At 37.8% G+C, this 22,965-nt stretch overlaps 1 protein-coding gene across 3 annotated transcripts in view; it reads left to right on the top strand.

Moving 5' to 3' along the window:
• Positions 1-22,965, top strand: part of Vgll3 (vestigial like family member 3) — a 42,767-nt gene that overhangs the window by 5,781 nt on the left and 14,021 nt on the right. The window contains exons 2-3 of one of the 3 annotated variants that reach the window (XM_026783708.1): positions 6,257-6,374; positions 15,660-16,187. In XM_026783708.1, the coding sequence (XP_026639509.1) occupies positions 6,257-6,374; positions 15,660-16,187 (646 nt within the window). Of the gene's footprint in view, positions 1-6,088; positions 6,375-15,659; positions 16,188-22,965 lie in introns of all 3 variants that reach the window. The other 2 variants (XM_026783704.1, XM_005345237.3) reach the window with 2 other exon arrangements.

Here is a 22,965-nt window from a genome sequence, read left to right as displayed (position 1 = left end):
ACTATAGATAAAAGAAGCACCATTGCTAATTCCTGGGAACTGAGCTAGGTGACACCTGAAAATAAATGAGGTTTGCATAGTTTGTAGATTTTGTGTTTTGGCTAGTATCCTGTAAAATCAGAAGAGGTAGCCAATATAGAAAAAAAAAAAACAAGTGTGAATATTTTGTAAAGATTCAACATGCTGCTGATTAGAATATACATTCTAATTATATGCACATGTGTTTATTATGAGACCTATAGACTAATCAAGTCAGAATTCCCCATCTTCATAGTGGCAGCTAAGGTTCCTCAGGTTCTGGAATTACTGTTGTTCAAGTCATCTTTGTCCTTTTGGTTTCTAGCATTGTTTTGCTAAGTGAACCTCCATAGAAAGCTGAAAACAATTCATAGCTAGCTTAATTTTGCTACTTTGCTTGTCTTATTTTCAAATTGTGGAATATTAGATACTTGCAAAAATAATACAGTTTACCACAGTGATAAACTACAGTGACAGTTTCTATTGCTTTGCTAGCAAGGCTTTTCCAACTATGTGATCAGAATCAGCTCTGGCCCCAACATAGCAAAGTGTTTGCAAAGTTACTGACACAATGTAAGAATGAATGAACGAACAAATGAATGACAATAATTGTAATAGAGATTATATCCTAAGTCTAGTTAAAAGTTTGTACAAATATAGCCGAAATTTTACATCGGAAACTTCTTTCATTCAAAGTAGTTGCTTTGAGAAAGAACACATTCCCTAATGATGTGATCACAGTTTAAAATATTTGGGGAATGCAAATTTTGAAATTGCTTCTAAGCCTGTGGCATATTTTTTTGAACATCGTAAAAACTAGAAAACTTTCATTCTTAGAGTGGGTAGGCTAGATTTTTGATAATGGCTAGATTTATTTGGGGCTTTGGAGTCCAACTTCTATCAGGTTGAATAATAATGTTTTTGGATTGTTCTTTCCTGCTATGAAGAAAATAATTGAAAAAGAAAATAAGCAAATACAACAAACACAGAATCCTGAAGTATGACTGACAGTTCCTTATTGGCTGACTCTGTTCATGTTTCCAAAATAGGATTTCCAGAAAAATTGGAAACAAGTGTAGCATAAATCTATCCTAAGAGATGATCTATATAAAAATAGACATTAATTGCCATCTAGAAAAAATATATATTAAAGTCATTGCATTATTTAGTAACTATATCTCTGCTATGTTTTCATTTTTAAGTTAAAATTATTTTTCCTTTCTGGTATCAGGATTCAAACTTAGGGTATCCTGAATCCTAGGCAGATGTTAGTTACATCTCCAGCTTACTGATGTGTTTAATTCTAGTTTCTTAATGTTGCAAAAAACAAAAACAAAAACAAAGTGTAGGCTATTGTCGTCAACATGTGATGCCATATTGTTGGCTTCTATTTGTTTCTTCAATCAGAATAACTATCTTATAGAAACACTGGCATGGTTTCTCAGAACATGCTGTATAGACAGACAGAAATTGATTCTGACCCCATGATCTTTACAAGTCAAGCGATTCTAGCTGTGGAAAGAAGTTTTTGCATTTGTAAATTGTGAGTAATCTGGGAAGTATTTGCACAGTGAGAAACTAAGTATAACAAAAGCTAGATGGGGCATGAGATAGCTTAGCATCTAATGGTACTTACATTGTCACTTTATGGCACATATTCATGAGAATACATACACATACAAACAAACACATACATGCACACACAAATGGATAAATCTTGTTTGAAAATTTTGATAAAGATAGAGAAGTTCTGTGTCATATTTTCTTTAAACCAATCAAGACAAATTTTCCCCGATGTTTCAACAAATCTCTGAGATATATTTAAAGATCTGTCTTAGAAGTAAATTTGTAAAAATGATAAAAGATCAGTGGGTTGGTCTTATGAAGTTAATGCTTTGGAAATAGACGAGTGTTTCTTTCTATAGATTCTAATCTTCTTTCTTTTAAAACACAAAACACTTCACTTAAAGGAGATAGTCAATAGAATTTTATTTTCCAACCCCTTTTCTAAATATCCAGTGATTTCAGTGATTCATTAAGATAGTTTTGTTTCCTTAGGAAGAAACTTTCCACACAGGCACAATAAGCACTTGGCATTTTGTGTCTTAAGCCTTGGGGACTTAGTGGTATTTGGCTCCTGACCTGGAAGTCTTTCTCCTGTCAGACAAAATCCTTCCCCTGCACATTCCTGTTGAAGTTTGTTTCTGTGTGCTTGATGGCAGGCTCTGAGGTGATCACTAGGGTTTACACTGCCTAAGCCAAATTTCCTTCCCTTTTCTACCCTTCTTCTTTGTAAGCGGACATCAACTCTGGCTTCTACTCCTTCATTGTTTCACCAAACTGGAATCTTATTACCTGGGGAAAGTGGCATCTACTGTGTAATGGCACTGAAACACTTGTGTATTACCTGTACCAACTTGTAGTGTGCGTGTGTTATACAAATGTGCATGTGTATGTATGTTAGCATGATTGTTGATATACATGTGTGTAAGTGGGTGTTTGCATATATGTGCAAGTGAATGTGGAGGCCAGATGTTGAATTTGCATGTCTTCCTCCATTTTCCCCTCACCTAAATGGTGAGGTAGGAGCTATTGCATGAACCAGGGCTCATGTATTAGGTGCCTGGTAGCCTTAGGCCAGCCAGCTTGTTCCATGATCTTCTGTTACTGTCTCCCTGGTGCTGGGATTATAGGCGGGTTACTAAGCCTATCCATCTTTTACATGGGTACTGGGAATCTGAATGCAGCTCTTCAGGCTTGCTTGGCAAATGTTTACTCACCGAACCATCTCTCTAGCCACAACTTGTTGTAACAATTCTTCACAATCTTGTAAGAAGAGTACAGATACTTAATAGATATTTGGATATATTCTAGGAACTGACTGCGTTTTGAAAAATATACAAACTGGGTGACATTTTGATCTTGATTCTGCATATCTATGTTCTGACCCTTTGAGATTTCATCTCAACCTTAAGATTTATTTATACTTTCCCCCCCAAAAAACATGTATCACTAGGAGAAATGGCATACAAGAATAAAGACTAAGTGTGAATAGGGTATAGGTAACGTGCATGTGAGGGCTATGTTTTAAGAAAAGAAATAAGGAATTAGTGTCAGAAAGTGGTTGGTGTTTAAGTCTGAGAGGCTGGGTGCTGTGACGGTAGATATAAGCTGCATGATGTTTTAGTGATGTGTTTCTGTTCCCTTCCTGCTGCCACTTTTATTAAAGTACTTAGGCACACTCAAGCTTGGTAGTTTTGTTAACTATCAGACCATTTGGACATTTTGAAACTCTTACTTTAGCCAGGGATATCTTGAGGCTAAATATATGTTGAAAATGTCTGAATAGTTTCTCTACAGAGTATGAAAATTTGAGCAAAATATGGAGAGGAAGTCCAAGTAGAATAATAAACATTTGTGTGCCCTGTTGTTGGTAGACTGTAAGTTCACTTTTGATTGAGCTACAGGTATCCACAGTGTCAAAAGGGGATATTTTGTCATGCATGGTTATGTAAGTAGAGATATGTTGTTTATGTATGAAATATAAAAATGGAGAGAATGGATTAGTGAATGTACCAATAAAAGAATGGTTTTGACAAATTAGACTATTGATGGTTCTTTTGACATAAGACTTAGTTTATTTCTTACTGCATGGCCTATGGATAAGTACTGGATTTTAAATATTAATTTACTTGTAGGTAGCCATTCCCTAGCTGGTAGAAAAAGCTCCCCTGAATTATGCAGCATTTACAGAGTTCTGCAACCTTAGATTGAAAAGCTACAGTTTAAATCCAGCTGCTAGCAGTTGATCTGGACATGCTTTCTGATTGCTATCACTTACCACAAAGCATTGTTTTGTTTATGTCATTTCATAGTTTTCCAATATTTTGCTTGAATTTAATTTAATTCATTTAAGAAGTAATTACTGGTAAACTAGCAGCGAAGCAATTCCTTTCCTTTACTTGGGTAGTTAACATATTTTTTTTTTTTTAAAAAGACACGGGAGAGGTATGTGCAAAGCACACACTCACAAACTGAGACTGTGAAGGATACTGACAGGAGAAGCTGGTCAGTTCCGTGGAGGACAGTGAAATCTCTGAGCTGAGAAACTGCTCTGTGCATCAGCTTTCATTTCCTTTAAAAGTGGTCTTCCAAATAAGCCAGCCTAGCCAGGACAGAGTTATGCGTAGCTATCACCATGTAGGTTTTCAATAAATGTGCATACCTCCAGAAAAATAACGCTGTGATTTGATCGGATAAATCATAGCATTTGTGTAATTTTATATTGAAATGTGAAACTAGAAGTCATTTAACTAAATTTCTGCATTTGCATAACCTATCGTAATGTTTTACTTTTGAAGTCGTATTTGCCAGATTATAAGGAATATAACCAGACAGCATTACAGCTACTTATTCATCAATAAGACATATGTATTCACATGGAATAAATTATCTACTCATAGGAAAATACAAACCACACTGATGTGAATTTTAAATCAAAATGCTACGTATATCTGTAATTAGTATTTCCCAAATAATGATTAGCCCCTCATTATGTACCCATTTCAGAAACCACCTGGAACAAGAGCAATATATTTGTTGTTAGAAGAAAATGATTGAGTAACTGAAGATGCACTTACTATTGGTGGTTATTGGTTTCCAAACTAGTGATTACATGAGAAACATAAAATCTGTTATATGTTGCCAACACATGCAAAACTACTAGGGTTCTGGAATTATCTGCTTTTGCTATTCATGCTCATTTTGCCAATATGCATAAATTCCCCAGAAATAAGAAGAATGATGGGATAAGGTATTGACTTTTGCCATAGGCTGTGCATATGGAATGTTTGTGTGGCCACCAGGAGTGTATACTTAGGCATCGTTTACAGTGAAGTTGTTGGTAATCATTAGATCATCCACGTGCAGTGAAAATGTTAGGAAAGAATGACAGGCAGGTGTGAGAAGAATAACAACTATCTACCAAATTTCCATTTAGAAGAACAATATAGATCATAACTACTTGGGGACCTTTTTGCTATAGTAGATATTGTTTCCCTCCCTACAAATATGGTTGTCACGTACATCTACAGCTGCTTACTTTATTATGCGTTGTCTTTGTCAATTATATAATTTATGACTGTTGGCAGCTTACTTAACTTCTCTGTTCCTTACTTTCTTTAAGATGCACATAGCAACACTAACCATGTAATAGGAATGTAAAAATCAACCCAGGTCATATATGTGAGGTTTTAGGAAAGGTTCTTGGATAATATATATTAATGATTATACTGTAGGCGTGACCAAATGTTGAAATATTCAAAGATATCAAACTCTGCTCCTTTTTATTTGAAGAGTTAATTCTTGCAAGTATTTTGTTTTATTTTCAGTAAGCCACAATAAACTCTTTCTCCCCCTATGATATTAGTGGTGAGTGGAACATATGAAAAACATGGTCCGTGTAAAATGGATCTTCACACAGACTTACTCCGTCATTTCAGTTTGATTTCTGAGAAATGAGTTCAGTCCATCTGCCAAATCCTTTTATAAGATGGTGCATTCCTGTTTTGATTTTAGTTTATTTCATTTATGAAAAGATTTTTTTTTCTTCTCCACCCTGTCCTGGACAGTTCGTTCTCATGTTTTCATTGCCCTAAAGTAGAATGTTACCGTACATTAAATCTTTAAATGTAAATAAAAATTGAGCATTAAAACGTCTGGAAGGAATCTGTCACTGTTTTTTAAAGTCATTCATTTATTATAGCTGAGTTTGAAACAAAAGCAAAAGCAAAAAATAAAAATAAAAAAGGAAAAAGCTGCCTGACATGCTGAAATCATACAATTTGATAATAATCCCCTTTCTTTGCCAAATTTGGAATAACAGACTTTTTCTTAGTGTGGGAGGGAGGCAACTGGTTTGGGGGGGGGAAGATGGAATACAGCAGATGACAGAGAATCAGTTTGCAAACATATGTTAATATTTAGATTCTTTTTTAAAAGTGAAAAGTTAACTAGTTAACGCTTTTCCACAGACTGTCTTTGATTCTATGTTTTGTTTATTCTGTCCCAGAAGAAGTTAGCGGTATACAGCAAGATGCAGGACTCTCTGGAAGTCACGCTTCCCAGCAAACAAGAGGAGGATGAGGAGGAGGAGGATGAGGATGAGGAGGAGGAGAAAGACCAGCCTGCCGAGATGGAGTACCTTAACTCTCGCTGTGTCCTTTTCACTTATTTCCAGGGAGACATTGGGTCAGTAGTGGATGAACACTTCTCAAGAGCTTTGGGCCAAGCCAGCACCTTGCATCCAGAATCTGCCATTTCAAAAAGCAAGATGGGGCTAACCCCCTTATGGCGAGGTAAGAATTCAAGAGCAGATGCCCTTCGGAGCAAGCTGTTTCGCAACTGCCTCTACCAGGCTCCAGCTGGAGGCTTGCCCCTGGAGAACGGATATCCACTTGCTTTTTAATTTTTAAGGACAGCAAGGAATTTCTTTCCGACAAACAGCTGGATCAGTTTTGTCACATGTGGAATGCAGGGTTGGAAAGGATGCACTCACACCCCTTAAATTCCTCATGGAAAAAGCAGTGATACAAGTGGCCCCAGTTTATAGTGGCCAGACAGAGCTCGAAGCTCCTTTCAGAAAGCCGCTGTGGCCCAGTGTGGTTCTCTAAATAATAGGCATGCCCGAAAACAGCTCTAAAAAAAAAAAAAAAGTATTCTTGCTCACTCCATTAGGTGTTGTGTGGTGGCATTGCTGAATTCTGATTCGGACCCAGGAACATAGGCGTTGAAAGCTGTCAGTGTTCTCTGTGTGGCTTTCTTTTTACTGACTTGTTGTGAACCATTTACAGGTTATGGTTTTCTCTCGGCTAGTATTTTGATGACTGAAGCCATTGTTTTACCTCAGTAAACAAAAAGTTTCAGACTGACTGGACTCTTCTTTATTTTCTTCTTTGAGGCAAGCACAGTGATCTGCTTGCTTCCATGTTCTAGTTTTAAAGTCAGTGGGCGAGTGACGTGTGGTGATTGTCAAGGCTGGAGAGGAAAAGTGGTGTACACTCTGAAGACAGTTTCAGAGAAATGTGGTAGATACAAATATTTTGTTCCAAACTCACCTGGCTCCAAGAAGTGTCTAGGAAAATGGTTGTAAACTGTGGGCCTCGCGAGAGAACCTTTTAGAAAGCAATTTTCTGGCCCCTCTCCCAAGCCCTGAGGAATGGGAAACTGGTGTGTTTACCCAGGCTTGCAGGGGATTAGAAGCAGGCTCAGGTTTGGGAATCAGTGACCTGGTGTCCTGGTTTGTGAGGACTCTAGAGTATGAATGTCTGCAGGAAAGCTGAGGGAAACACAGCAACAACTGTCTTGAGTAGTTCCTGTGACGGAAGACCTTCCATGTCATCGTCCCAGGAATGGCTCTCTTGCTGCCGGAGAGGACCTCAGCTGGCAGCATGGTCCTTATCTATAGACACACGGTTCCTCTTCCTCTCCACACTTCACTTTGTCATTCTTTCCCTTCGGCCTTCCTTCCTCCTGTCCCTCATTCTTCTATTTTCTCTTTCTGTTTCTTTCCCTCCTTTCTTTTTTTTCTTTTTTTCTTTTTTTTTTTTTTTTTTTCTTTTTTTCTGCCTTCCTTCCTCCTGTCCCTCATTCTTCTATTTTCTCTTTCTGTTTCTTTCCCTCCTTTCTTTTTTCTTCCTTATTTCTCTTCCTTTTTAGCAAACGTATTCACTACGAAGCAGGCATTGTAAGGGGCAATAGAATATGAACTGAAATAACGGAGGCTTGCTAGAGGTCACACACATGACTCCTGCTTAATTGACAAGTACGTGCTGGGAATTTTGTATATGAACAGAGAGCCCTTGAGAGTTCACAATGCTCTCAGGAGGAGCCAATATCCTGTTTGATAGCTCAGGAGAAATTATGGGAATTCTTTGAAGAAAAGTTTTGTGACTCAGATGGTTTTAGGTAAACAATTTGATGTACCAATAATTAATCACATCTGTATAATTAGTTCTGGGAGAGTAATGATGCAGTGGCTCCTTCTTTCAGCGACTGGCATTTGTAATCCTGGGATGATCTTGTCTGGAAAGGAGAAAGGATACCAAATTACCTGAAGCATAAGGTCATCTATAGTGACTAAGCCAGAAGAACTTAGTGTGTGTATAAGGACTCTAAAACAATTCAACTGTTCTATGTAGATATTAGAACAAGTTTATCAGAGGTAAACTTGGATTCACTCTCTGATTTTTTTTTTTTAATTGAGACAGGGTTTCTCTGTAGCTTTGGAGCCTGTCTTGGAACTAGCTCTTGTAGACCAGGCTAACCTCGAACTCACAGAGATCCACCTACCTCTGTCTCCCAAGTGCTGGGATTAAAGGCCTGCACCACCCCCACCTGACTAGCTGTCTGAATTTTAAACAGAATGCAAGAATGGTAGCCATGTTTTAATAGTCATTGGTAACTTTGCCTTGATATCATCTTAGATTTACCTTCCCATATGTATGCTGACTTATTAGTTGATTTTGCCACAGGTTATTTATTAAGCTTCTACTATGTATTATGTAATTTTCAAGGTACTGAGCTCTGTACTCATGGAGTGACTATTTATTTATTTATTTAGTAAAAATTTCCACATCCTCCCATTTCTCTCCCACTTCTCCCACTCCCCCCACCCTTGCTCTACAGTCCTAAGAGAAGTCAGGATGCCCTGTCCTGTGGGAAGTCCAAGCCCCCCCCCCCATTCAGGTCTAGGAAGGTATGCATCCAAACAGACTAGGCTCCCAAAAAGCCAGTACATGCAGTAGAATCAAAATTCTGTGTCATTATCATTGGCTTCTCAGTCCGCCCTCTCTGTCAGCCACATTCAGAGAGTTCGGTTTGATCACATGCTCATTCAGACCCAGTCCAGCTGGCCTTGGTGAGCTCCCCTTAGGTCAGTCACACCATCTCCGTGGGTGGACGCACCCCTCACGGTCCTGACTTCCTTGCTCATGTTCTCCCTCCTTCTGCTTTTCATCTGGGCCTTGGGAGCTCAGTCCAGTGCTCCAGTGTGGATCTCTGTGTCCATCTCCATCCATTGCCAGATGAAGGTTCTATGGTGATATGTAAGATATTCATCAGTGTGGCTATGAGGAACTGTTTTAATAGCAGAGACAAGTAAAAAACAAGGATATAAAGAGTGACATTTAAGGTGTTACTTTACTGAAAGTGATAATGAATGCCTTCTCAAGTATAATTACATTTGAACATAGACCTGAAGGAAATGAGGGCATTCCTCATGTGACTATTTCTGGGAAAAAAATGACTTACACAGAAAGAATATCCAAGCACAACATCCCTAAGGATGAGTGGAGCTTAGAATGCTGAATGAGAAGGTAGCATGCTTATGTATGTGGAATAGTATGCCCACCCAATTTCTCATGTCTTTCTGTCTCTCCTCCCACCAAGTCTACACATAGTGTGTCTCAAATCAATTCCCTCAAAACTCAAGGTGACACTTTTCTATATGAATACTCTAAGATAAACATAATTCAGTGATGAAAGGGTGGCATTATATGAATGAAGTTCATAATACATATCAAATATTTAAAACATATTCACAGAAGCATCTTTTATTAATCAGTCATATGAAGTTTTTGGTACAGTTTCTGTCATTCCCTTTTTCATTCTTGCCTCCCTCCCTCCTTTCCTTTCTTCCCTTTTCTCTACCTTCCATTCTTCATCTCTATGTTATATGTTTCTCTATGTTATATGTGCCCATGTGTCTGCTGGTTCATGAGCCTATGTACCTGCATGTGGAGGCTAGAGGTAGATGATTTTGGGTTCCCTGATTTGATAGATCAAATCAAGTTCTGCCTTATTCGTTTGTGACAAGACTACTTACTGTCTAAAACTGGAGCTGGGCTGGCAGGCAGCAAGTCCAGCAGTCTTTCTGTCTGCACTACAATCTAGGTTATAGGTGTCCATATTGATTGCAGTTTTGTTATTTAAAACTAAGGCACAGGATCAAATAATTTTTGATATAAGGTCAGACAAAAGGCATTGTTTACTTTCCGTTTGTGAACTGAGTAGTTCCATTTTTTGCTTCTAGTTGCAAATTTATTTTCAAGTCAACCCACAATACTTGATTAGGATTCATGGGAAACCCTTAAAATGTTATTAAAGAAGAGACCTTCTTAAAGAGGAGGTATAATGAATGATATTCACATATTCTATAAAGAGAACTAGTCATAATATTAATATTATTGATAAAACTCCACAGGATTAGACAATCCAATCTTTGGACTCTGGTCATTGCCTTATTCCTTGATGTTTGCAAAGTGGTATTGGAGCAACAATTTAAAATCTTTGTGTGACCAGCTTGTCCAACAATAGCATATTCTCACCACTACTCCTATTTAAGGTTATTAGAAAAACACGTTGAAGAGTATGTAAATGATTTCATGCAGAGCTTGAACCAACAGAATCACCAAGGCAGATGCTTCTCTTTTCCTTAACTATTTCCACTTACTTGTGGATGGAAAACTGATGTTGAGTCTTTACCTAGAAACCTTGTTTTCTGGAAGCTCATATTTTTAGCATGAAGCAGTGTCTTCAAGATAGTAGGGACTGGAGACTATTGATAATGTTAATGGAGTCGTTAGGGAGTTTTGAAAGAAGCTGCTGGCCAACCGACCGCATTAAGCACTCTGACTAATAACAGTTATTCCAGTTCTATTTACATGCTACCTATGAACTTACAACTGAGTTATGTTTGAACAATTTATTTCCATAATAAATTTTTAGACAAAGAAGGTGTACCTGCTAAGAGAAGAATAAGCATAATGAAATTCATATCTTCTTGATAGGGCTAGAAAATGGTTTTGGATAGGTGCATCTGTTAAAAAAACAGTTAAGGGGAAGAATGCTTTGCACCTTGTTCTGGTACAATATATTGTGAATTATATCACACCTACCTCCCTTTGCATTTCAGTTAAGAACCAAACAAATCTGATTATCCACTTATTCCCATCTAGCATCTAGACTGAGACACCAGTTCCAGTTACACGCTTGCTTTATTTACAGAAAATGTGTGGGTCAGTGTGTGTGTGACTGCGTGTGACTTGCTCACTGTGTGTTTGTGTGTGTAAGGAAGAGCAATGGTCAGGTAAGATGGAACACAGTAGGCCTCTGAATTAAAAGCGTGCCTCTCTGGCACTTATTGCCATTTATTCTTCTTGCACCTTTGAAAGAAATGTTATCTGTCAGCTTGGGTCTGCTTGGAAACTCAGCCATGTGGGAGCGACCTCTCAGAATGAATAGTCAAGCTAAGCTGACCCAAGGAGAAAGGCTATATCCGAAGGGGATAAAGGTTCTGAGCAGACTCTCTAGGAGGCCCTCCAGGCTGCTGTTTCCAGGAAGTTAGAAAAGGCAGTGAGAGGAAAATGAGGAGTGACTCACCTTATGATAGTGCCCCAAGGGTTAGATCTCATCGCAGTCATGAGGTGATTTTGAGCAATGCTGCAGCCAAGTACCTGGAGGACAATCTTTGGATGCCATGGCAATGCTTAATTCCTGGATAACAGAGAAGTTCAAAGCACATTTCCTTTCTTTTCGGACTTGACAACTGGTTTTTATAGGAATTGGAAGAACCAGGGAATGGGCCTTCAAAAGTACCAACAACCATTTTTGTTAAGCATTGAGTTTAAATAGTATTCTTCCTTTTTTTTTTCTTTTTCTTCCTCTTCCTCCTCCTCTTCCTTTCTGAGGTAGGGGCTTGCTTTTCTGTCTGCCTTATCTGGTAGACATTCCCAGCCCAGATTGCCAGTGAACTTGCACACTCCTTTGGGCTCCTTCAGACTCTACTTGAGGGCTAAATCACAGGCATGTGTCCCGATGCTCTAAATAGTTTTTTTCTTTATTGTGAATTTTAAAAGAAAATGTTATGTTGGACTCTAATACTTTTCATCTGTATTTACTCTCAGAATGAGTCAGCAGGAGATTACTAAAGATGACTTACGATAGCATCTCTTTGTCTTATTTTCGTTAGTATTGTCATTATTATCTAAAAAATTAAAATTTGAACTATTTTACAGTTTTTGTTCTTGTTTCTCTTTTTTTCTTTCTTTCTTTCTTTTTTCTTTTCTTTCTTCTCTCTCTCTCTCTGTCTTTCTCTCTCTTTTTGTGTGTGAAGAGTTGCTATAAAAAGTACTCCAGTACTATATACAATTTTAAAAGGAATGGTTGGCCTCTATGATCTATGTTCAACTCCTCTGTTTCTCTTTGAAACATTTTTTTAAAAAGTCAGATGGTGAGATTACTGTTACATTTTGAAAGACGGTATTGGACAACATATCAATTTTGCCTTATTTTTCGTTTATAGAAACAAATGTGTGTGTGTTCCTAAAAGTGAACTCAATAAAAATCACATTTAGGTTTTTTTGTTGTTGTTATTTTTATGTATGAGACTATCAGTGCTGGCACCACCTGGATGCCAACATTGCATGAATGTTGAATAATGGTGCTCCAGAATCCCACTTGCCAACATTGCATGAATGTTGAATAATGGTGCTCCAGAATCCCACTTGAGTCTTAATATTATGCAGTTTTGAGTCATTTTCACTAACCTTAAAGGTAACATTGCATGGAAACAGCTCCTGCAGCTTTTCATCTGCTTTCTTATACACCAAATGTGGCTGTGATTAAGTACTTGCAAAGAGTCACATAATGAAAAAAATTTACATACATATGAAATAAGCAGGCTGGTTCTCCAGCACAGAGCACAGTGTAGCATCTGTTTCTTTGTGTCACTTTTTTTTTAAAGAAGCAAGATACCAAATAGTGATCCCGAAGCATGGATTTCTTCATGAACATATTTTCCGTTCAATATTGTTTCACTTACTTATAAAATGCTGCAGTGTTTGCTGAAAAGGGCTGCATAGATCCCTACAAACTTTATATTAATCTCAGGAGACCCTATATAGACTGGGAAGATATTAAATTGCTTTTAATTTTATTTTTCGTTGAGGAATTTTAAAGAGCGGTTCAATTTTTATGGAGTGCCTTTAAAAAAAGATTTCATCTTTCAGTGATACTATGTTTACTCATCACACTATAGTGCTTCATAAATAGAACAATAATACTTTGGTAAGTGATATGTTCATTATGAGAATTTGTGTGTGCATATATACAGTGTTTAATCAACCATAAAAATAAGAATGGTTCCATCATGGTAAGCATCAAGAAAAAGATGGATATCCAGATAAGTGTAATACTATTTCTGTACTTTGGACAGTTTCCTCAAGAGGTTCAATAAGAGGAATTTTATGAATCAGAGATTGTTAGCTTTCATATCCAGGTTCTGGTTGTATAAATTATGAGCAGATAGAAACTACAAGATACAAATTATGAGCAGAATGGTACCATGGGAGGTGTGTCAGTAAAGAGGAAGATTTGTGGTTGGCAAGCTGCCCTATAGTGCCCATAAGGCTGATTTATAAGCGCTGTCTTTTAACCAGTGGTGACTGTCACGAAACAGTCATTTATTGAAGAGCTTACTGGGAGTGACTGAAGGCTTCAGCAACCATTTCTGTCCTTCCTGCCCGGAGAGCATCATTTCACAGGTTTCTCCAAGGGTTCTGATTTCCATAGCAAAGCTGAGAAAGTGTGGGTTGCTTGCCACAGGAAGAGGGGGTGACTCATGGCAACACTGGTGCAGATCTGAAGGCAAGAGAATAGATGTTCTTGTCTTAATAATACCAAATCATTAGGGAACTTAGAGAAGATGCCAAATATGACAGAGATGCACTGATTTGCTTAACCTCATGATACATGTTATAGTTTATTCAAATTTTTATACTGAGGCAATAAAAATATGCTCATGTCCCGAAGATGTAAGAAATGATAAGCATGTTAGATTAAATATTTCTAACAATGAGCACCTCTTAGGCTATCCTTTGTTCAATGGAAAATCTAGATTTTTTTATGTTGAAGCTGGCATAAAATATCAATAATGCATATGCATAAGTAGTGCCGATTGCAACCATATGTCCAACTTTAGCAGAAATAATCAATAGAACAGACAGAATGAAAAAATATTGAGCAAGATAATTGAAAGAGTATGAATTGAAATGCTTTATTATGTTTAATAGAAAAAAGTGACAAAGAGATCAAGAAGTCCACTTATGGTTATGAGAAAAGAAATGTATGTAATGAAAGGGAAGATTCACAGGGCAGAGCTCCCAGGCTCCCTGCGAGGCCTCTTATAATAAAGTCCCTTTCAATCCTCTGATCAAGAAGCCAACCCTCTTCTGAGACCTTTGTATCTCCACTCTCCCTCCCAACTCTCTCTTTCACCAAATTTTGCTTATTGAATTTTATCCATTAAATGCTACTGATGCTGGTGATACTGTTGTGTTTGGTGTACCTGTGTAGACTCTGTACTATGTTAGTATTTTGCCTGTTAGACCATCAGTCTAGAACTCCATCTCATCCCTTCATAAGCCTAATTCTTATTCAGCCATTCTAATTTGACATGGTTCTCGCTTTTCCTGCTCATCTTGTGGGCTTGATCTCAAAAACATTTGCAGGTCTTCTTCCCTTGTGCACCCAGTGATGTGATAAACAGTGACAGTGGTCTATAAGTTTCTGACTTTCTCTAGTCTAGTCCATGTATGTCACCTGTAAACATTAAGATGAGAGAGACAGTGAATTGAGGGAATTGATGGAGGAGAATGCTGCTTCTTCCTTCCTTGCCTGCAAGTGTGAGCTTTAGTTTCCCCGAAGTTTCTAATATGACCCGAAAAGTATAGCTCAACCTGAACCGTGCTGGTTATCAATTCTAGAGAATCTCCAAATCCAGGTAACCAGGTTGCAGTCATAATTGTTCCTGCTAGTGGTCATTGTGAAGTCTACCATCTTTTGACTATTGAGGCAGGGTATCTGGTTTTGCAGGGTAGGCTTGTGCTTGCCAAGACCTTAGACTTTTACCCTGTCTCCATTTTCTTACTGGAGCGGAGTGAGAATTCCATGAGCTCACAAGCAGCCTTCAGTCTGGTGTTGGACATCTGGCTACTCTCGTTAAATGTTAACCATTGTTATTTCCAAGACCACAGCATTCCTAGGTTTCCATAGAAGTTAAAAAGATAAAATTATTCTTTTAAATGATCAATGATTTGGTGGGAACAATTACATGTTATCTTGTTACCATTTCTTAATTTTGTCATTGAAATGTATGGTTAAATAAAAAATTGTGTTGGCGCATAAAAGATATGAGGGCAACTATTTCCAGTCTACACAAACACACATACCAATGGCACGAATATTCTTCACCAGAGAAATATATAGAATGCTGTTTAGAACTAAGAGCCACACGGTTCCAACAGGAAATGAAGCCTTTCCAGTCATTACATTGAAGCAAAAACCTCGTCTCAAACTGAGATAGAGAAAGCCCCACAAAAGCAAATGCAGGGGGTCGCATTTTGAATCTTGCCTTATTGCCGGGACTTGGTACCCCAGAGGCTAAGGCCGTATAGCTCATTCTTCTTTGTAGACAGTAAACATGCATAGTAATCCTCTTGCTTGTAAAACATTACTGAACAAGCAAAAACAAATATACAGCAGAACTGTATCTTATGTAAATAACGTGGTTTCTGTCTTCTCAGACAGCTCAGCTCTCTCAAGCCAGCGGAGTAATTTCCCAACTTCCTTTTGGACCAGCTCTTACCAGCCCCCACCTGCACCCTGTTTGGGGGGAGTTCATCCTGACTTCCAAGTCACTGCACCCCATGGCACCTTTACAACAGCAGACCCCAACTCTTGGCCAGGACATGGTCTGCATCAGACTGGCCCTGCCCCTCCCCCTACTGCATCCGAGTCCTGGCACTATCCTCTGGCATCTCAGGTGAGCCCGTCCTACAGCCACATGCATGACATGTACATGCGGCATCACCATCCTCACGCCCACATGCACCACCGCCACCACCATCACCACCACCACCCAGCTGCTGGTTCTGCCCTGGATCCCGCCTATGGGCCCCTGCTAATGCCATCAGTGCGTACTGCCAGGATTCCTGCTCCCCAGTGTGACATCACAAAGACAGATCCGACTACAGTCACCACTGCTACCTCAGCATGGGCCGGAGCCTTTCATGGGACAGTGGACATCATGCCAAGTGTGGGCTTTGATGCAGGTGAGTGAACAGATTTCCTTCGTTCTAGAAAAAGAAGGGAAAGTTAAGACAAAGGTTTTGGAAAATAGTTTTTGCAAAGTTTTCTCTTGAAGCTAATATGCTTGGAGAACAGAGGCATTTTGCAATAATCCCTGCATTCCTGTGGAACGTAGAATGAAAGTCTTCTAAGAAAGGTCTCAGCATGTTTCCCGCATCTCCTATCAGGGGAGTCTGTTACTTTGAACGGGATTTCTCATACCTTATGTTTACAAATAACTCAACCCTTCTTTAAATCTCCCATGACTCTGCACTCTGTACCATGTGTTATGCCTGCCAGATTTCAGAGGTAGTGGTATGCTTCAGTTATGCACTGTGAAACAGATTGTCTTTTGGAATGTGGTCTACAGTCCAGACTTAAATAAATAGGGACCATATTTTAAGAGTAGACTTTTCTTTTCTCTCTTCCTTCTTTGCTCTTTGTTTTCTTTCTCCTTCCTTCCCGTTGTTATTCTCTCTGATTTAAGTAACACATGACTTCAATGAGTACTGTAAATTTATATTCAAAATGCTTAGAAACAGTAATGAAAATATTTCTTTATAGAACACTTGTCTCTGGAGTTCGCTAGTCGTGGAGATCATTGTTGTAGCTTTCTCGTTTTCATTGTCCTGTCCTCCTCCACCCTTTTTCATTTCCTGCTGAGTCTATGGTGAGCACTGCGTTTTCTCTCCTGGTAAAGAGTGTTCTGTGGTGCTAAGCATTGCAGGCCACCCTTTGTCACAGAAGACAGACGCTTATGCTTTTCAGTGTCTGGAGAAAGATATTGTTGGATCCTCAACATATTTGTGGCCACATTGAGCTGTGTGTCAGTTGGAAGCTTGCTCTGTTTCACGTCTTTGGCCTCTGTGGGGTCACACTAACAGTGCTCCTAACAGGCAGGGGATGACTCTTCCTTCTGTATATTTTGTCAATAAAGAGAAAATGGGCATGATTTCTTGTTGCTTTTTGTTTCAAATTCTCTGTTTACTTTTGCTTGCTTTTGTTCTTGTAAAGTTGGGAATTAGTCTGGTGCACACATTTTTCCCCCCTCAGAATTGTAGACTGAAAATGTCTCATCAAGATGAAAAGCCATGCTTTGTGCTTTTAGAAGCAGACAAGAGAAAGGTTTTGTTCACTAGGATATCTTGAGAAGATCACTTTTGGTTTATTAACCCATGATTTAATTTCATTTATTAATCATTTACTGTATGCTATTAGCATGTTTTCTTTGTATATGTATGCTGATATATTAGCACATTTATATATTTATTTGTATTTATATCATTATGTAATATATATGATAGCTTTCTCATGCTGCTATGTAGTGTTTTAAATTTCCCAAACAGATCTTTATATTTGATCCAAGAGAATTCTGAGCTAGAAGTTCTATGATTCCCTATGTAGTAGTCAGAGTAACAGTGCTGTAAGCAAGCAAAGTGATAAATGATGTTGTAATGATTAGTAGTTTGGAAGGGAAGCTGTCCTTATTGGATGTACGAAAGGGTTCTCATGGTCAGTTTGAGCTTAGTAAATAGATAGTAAAGAAGATCCATCTGTAGTCTATGTTTTCACCCAACTGGAAAAACAAAGCAACTCAATAGAGTAAAATAAAGTATTGGCATGTTCATTTGAGTTCTAATCATCTGATTAGAACACTTTACACAAACGGACTTTTTATTTTCTCAAGCTAAATTTATATCAACACCAGGAGAAATCTGGATGTCAGAGAATCTTCCCATAGTCATCTCTATCACATTTCAGAGTGTCATGACTATGAAAAGAACTGATTTTTGCTTATCGTTTCCTCTGAAAAGAATGACTTAAGGTACAACATGGCCTCTTTACCCTGGAAAGAGCAGCAGAAGGAGGAGCCAGCACCTCTGGCCTAAGCCAATGATGAGAGATGCTACGTCATCTATAACCATTTCCTACTACAAAATTCAGACATAATATCAAATGCCACATTCAAATTCAAACTGGAAAAGCATGGCAGGGATCAATATTTACAGGAAACAGCCTTTGAGTCAGTTTGTGGGCTAATGTTCTAGGGGATCATATTTTTGGTGTGAGAAAAATCCTTGAGTCCAAGGGGTTGGCTTTTTATATTTATACAATTTACATTACAGTTCTTGGCTGTGGCTTGTCTCTGGGAAAATGGACATGACACCGGATAAGGTGTCTTTGTTTAGTTGAAGATAGTTCTCAAAGAGAATTGCTCCTGAGAGAGTTTTGAGGCAACAAGAAGAAAACGGAGGCAACAGTCATGAAGGGAAAGGATCTGGGTGGTACACCCATTCACCATGTGGGACCAATAAGAGGGTAGTAACCACCCTTCTTCTGTTCAGATTGATTCTGATAACAGATGCTTCCATGTAAAATTCAAAAACAAGGAAGGAATTGTATAGCTGAATTAGGGAAGGGGGATGTCCCTTTCTGAAATTCATGGCACAGTGACCTGACTGTGTAGGCAGCACCCTACAGGGGCTCTTCTTAGGTCAGTGTTGAGAGACCAATGAACAGCCAAGCTAAGAACGATATGAGTCAGGTGAGGCAGTCAAAACTATCTTTCAAATCCAGGTATCTGAGCCAACAAAACAGAGATAGGTTTTATGTTTCATTTCATGGCAAATAAACTAATTCAACTATTTCAAGAATATTTTGGTAAAGGCCATAATAGTTTCTTCCACAAGGGGAGGGACTCGTGGTTGCCATCACAAAAGCCCATAGGCAGAATGACTTCTGAACAGCAGAAAACTGATTCTCATACTTCTGAGACTGCTGGGACCAAGGCCAAAGTACCGGCTATATCCAAGTCACAGGAAAGGATGCTTTGTTGTTCACAATTGGTCATCTTTTGTCACATCATGGTAGGGTCAAATTAGCCTTGAAGCAGCTTTTATATGGCATCAATCCCATTCACAAGAGAGCTTCTCTCTTGATGTAATGGACATGTCGCCTAATACTGTTACTTTGGGGATTTGGATTTCAGTACATTAATCTGAAGAGAACATAAATATCCATCCATTGCCAGTGAAATGATAATTATAGCTGCAATTTCATTTTGCAGAATGCAGAGAAATTAAGGGCCTCTAAGGAGGAGGATTGAATTTGGTATAATATTTAGAAACAAAGGAATTTTAAAGCATTGTATATTGCATAATTGAAGGGTTGATACCATTTTCACTTTTAGGGACCAGTAATAACATTTTATGCTTTTCTGGGTTTTCTGCCCTTTTTACTACTACTTGGTTCTCCTTTAGTGGTACTCAGTCAACCATAGAGAAAACCTAAGGGAAGATGTCATCTTTCAGAATTTTCTGGAAATTTGGGTAGCTCCAACCTTTTAAAGGGTATTTCCTCTGTAAGTTAGTTAAGTAGCCTGAATTTGGAGACAGATTGCCAACTTTTCTAACTCATTTTGGTCTTCAAAAGTAGAACAAGGTGGGCATTGAGCAAGGCTCCTGAGCTTTCTCATCTTTACAATACATAGCACTACTTTGAGGGTGAAACAGGCCAAAGCAATTACAAAGCAATCACAAGGGTGCTAGCACTCATATTTTCTATTGATGGAAAACCAAATTCGATTTATTTAACTTTAAAAGTTATTGCTTAATTATAATTTGGAATAACCTACCATCCATTTTAATGTATATGATTCAGAGGTTGTCAGTTATCCACCATCTTGTGTAATAATCCTTAATATCTAATTCTAGAATATTCAATCACGTCAGTAAGAAACTAATTTCTTGTTAGAGTTTACTGTCTATGTCCTATTATTCTCCATTCTTGGTAGCTGTTCATTTACTTGATGCTTCTACAGATTTACCCTTTCTGTTCACCGAAGAGAAAAGGAATTCTACAATATGTATAAATGGAGGTTTCTCTGTCCCACCCTGTCTTGTAGCCGCTTCTAAATAATTACTCAGAGGCTTAATATTAATTACAATCTGTTTGCCCTATAGCTTAGGATTATTACTAACTAGCTCTTATAACTCAAATCGGACCATTTTTATTAATCTACATATTACCATGAGGCTCATGGATTTGCCTGTGGTCTAGCCTGTTGCTTCCCCATTGGCTAATTGTCCGACTCTGCCCTTCTTTCTCCCTGAATTCATTTTGGCTTTCCTGCTTAGCTTTATTCTGCTTTGTTATAGGGCAAAGCAGCTTCTTTATTAACCAATGAGGACTATATATAATCACAGTGTGCATGAGGATCATCCCACAGAAAATATGTGCCTTCTTTCACTTAACCTGATGTTTTTTCAAGTGCCATCTATGTTATGTGAGCATAGAATTCCATTCTTTTCAGGAGTTGATCTTATTTTACTGCATGACAGTATCATGTTTTTACTTTCCCATTCATTAGTTGGTGGACATTGATGTGCTCTTATATTTGATTTGATATGATTAATACTGCTGTGAGCTACCACGTACAAATATTTGTATGAATATATTTTAAAATATTTTGAGTATACCTGTGATATTGAGAGAACCACGCTTAAAGTTTTTATGTGCTTCTGTATTTGCGGAGCTTAAAAATAATTTACTATATTTGAAATAATTTTTGTTTCAAACTATGTTTTAGCTTTTAAACTGACCATAGCATACCATAATAGAGGCTGAGGTTGGTAGGTGAAAATTTTCCATAAGAATGAAATGAGGTGGCCATATTTTCTGAAAGAATATACAATTTAAAGTTCTTAATACTAGAGTTGTGCAAATCCTTAATGTTTGCACTGCTGTTACACTTGGCTTACCCTCGGCCCACTGTTCTCTCTGCTGAACAGGTTTTACATACTACGTGCTGATATAATCACAAGTCACCTGTATCTGCCCTCCTTAGAAAAATCCCCACCTTTATGCAGAGACTGTTATCATGAATCTTACATTAGTCTTTTCCCTTTTTATTGGCAATTTAAAAACTGGGTTCTTTAAGTCCTGTGGAACAGTACTTCCAAATTGTAGGTTTGTCTGAAAGGAAGATCTATGGTCAAATGAACTTTTTGACATAGAATATTTTGTAATTCTCTTAGTGATCACTATTAATGTCAACATTTAGAAAGCTTTTATTTATTCTTCAGTAAGTGTTAAGATTTTTTTTTTGTAGACAGATAGTTTCACACCTTGTTTTTTTTTCCTTTTTCTTTTTCTTTTTTTTTTTTTTAGGCCCACACGGTGTTTTAAGCATACTTTTCTCAGAGTGGACTTTGAAAATTTCACTTAATTTAACATTTTTTCTCATAAGAAACATCACACTTTTCAATTTGCATGAATAACGATCAGTTAACATTAAGCAGATATGAAGATAGTCTACGAATAGTAGAAAGGCTGAAGATAATAGTAGTAAGTAATACAGGAGTAAGGAAAGATGAAGAGAGGACAGGAGGATGAACTGCAAGCAAACTCCGAGTATGCACTGGGTTTCTCTATGTAAAGGGGAGTCAAACGTGGTGCACAGGTGTTTGCATTGTATTATCAGACGTACATGGGATGACTCTGGGTAACACTAATCTGCTCACCTTCCACTGACCACAATGATTCTCACCTTTCAGTGAACTACTGACATTCTTATGTCCGTTTTTCATAATTATGGTAAGATGTATGATTTTGAAATCCCTAGTCATTCATGTTAACTTTTTATGTAAAGCTTAGCTAATGAGGCATCTTCACTGAAATACAAAGCCAACTCCTATAGTAAATTATTTCTAAGCTCTGCAAATACGGAAGCACATAAAAATTTTAAGCGTGGTTCTCTCAATATCACAAGTTTGTAGCTTTCATGTCTTTCTCTACATTTGAACTTACCACAGCTAAAAGGAGTTTTGCTTTGTGATTTAGCTTCTCTCTAAACACAAGCTGTTCCTGGCTTCAGTTTGTCTTCATCTGTAGATCTACAGATTTATTTCTCTTACAAGACCTCATGTTATTTCTGTTACAAGTTTGTTATGATTTTGTTTTTTCTGTGATGAGTGTCATAATACCTTGTATAAGTGTGTGTGCTTGTTGTGAAGGTGATCTAAAATTAAAATTTCAAGTAAAATAAGACAACATTCTGTCCTACATCATATGTTCATAAAATCTGGCATGTATGAAAAGTAATGTAAACATATTATTCTGACTTTTTAAAATACATCTAAAGACCATTAGATATAAATTGATATAAATTAATGCTAAGTATTTGGATATAGTGAATCTTTAGATGAGCCTTCCCCAAACTATAATGAGCTAAAATTTGATTCATCTCTCAGTAACAAAGATATCTTCAGATTTTAAAACAATATTATGTGTTTTAAGGCAGAAGGGGTTTTTTTGCCAGATAAACAAAATTATTCTAGATATTAGAGACACAGATTACTTATGAAATGAAGGCTGTAAAATTTCCAACAAACACAGAACACTCTATTTATGCCCTCAAGATCTTAAGTCATAAACTGGATTATTTCAGAAGGAAGCTTTCTTGAGGCCAGTAAGATGGGGTCATTTGGGTAAAAGCCACTTGCCTGAGTCTGATGATCTGAGTCTGACCCCCACAACCAACATGGTGGAAGTACAGGACCAACTCCTCCAAGGCTGTTTACCTCCAAATGTGGCATGCATTCTCTTCTGCTCTCTTATGGTCTTTGTGGGCACTACATCCAGATGTACAAAGTCATAAGCAATTATGCATGTATACACATAGAAATACACCCATCAGATGCATGTCTCTAATCCCAACACTCAGGAGGCCATGCTCATGGATATCTGTGAGTTTGAAACTAG

Source organism: Microtus ochrogaster, chromosome 2, assembly GCF_000317375.1.
Source record: "Microtus ochrogaster isolate Prairie Vole_2 chromosome 2, MicOch1.0, whole genome shotgun sequence".
NCBI classification, from domain to species: Eukaryota; Metazoa; Chordata; class Mammalia; order Rodentia; family Cricetidae; genus Microtus; species Microtus ochrogaster.
Note: the sequence above shows the minus strand (reverse complement) of the source record. Positions and strands in the feature narration are given on the sequence as shown.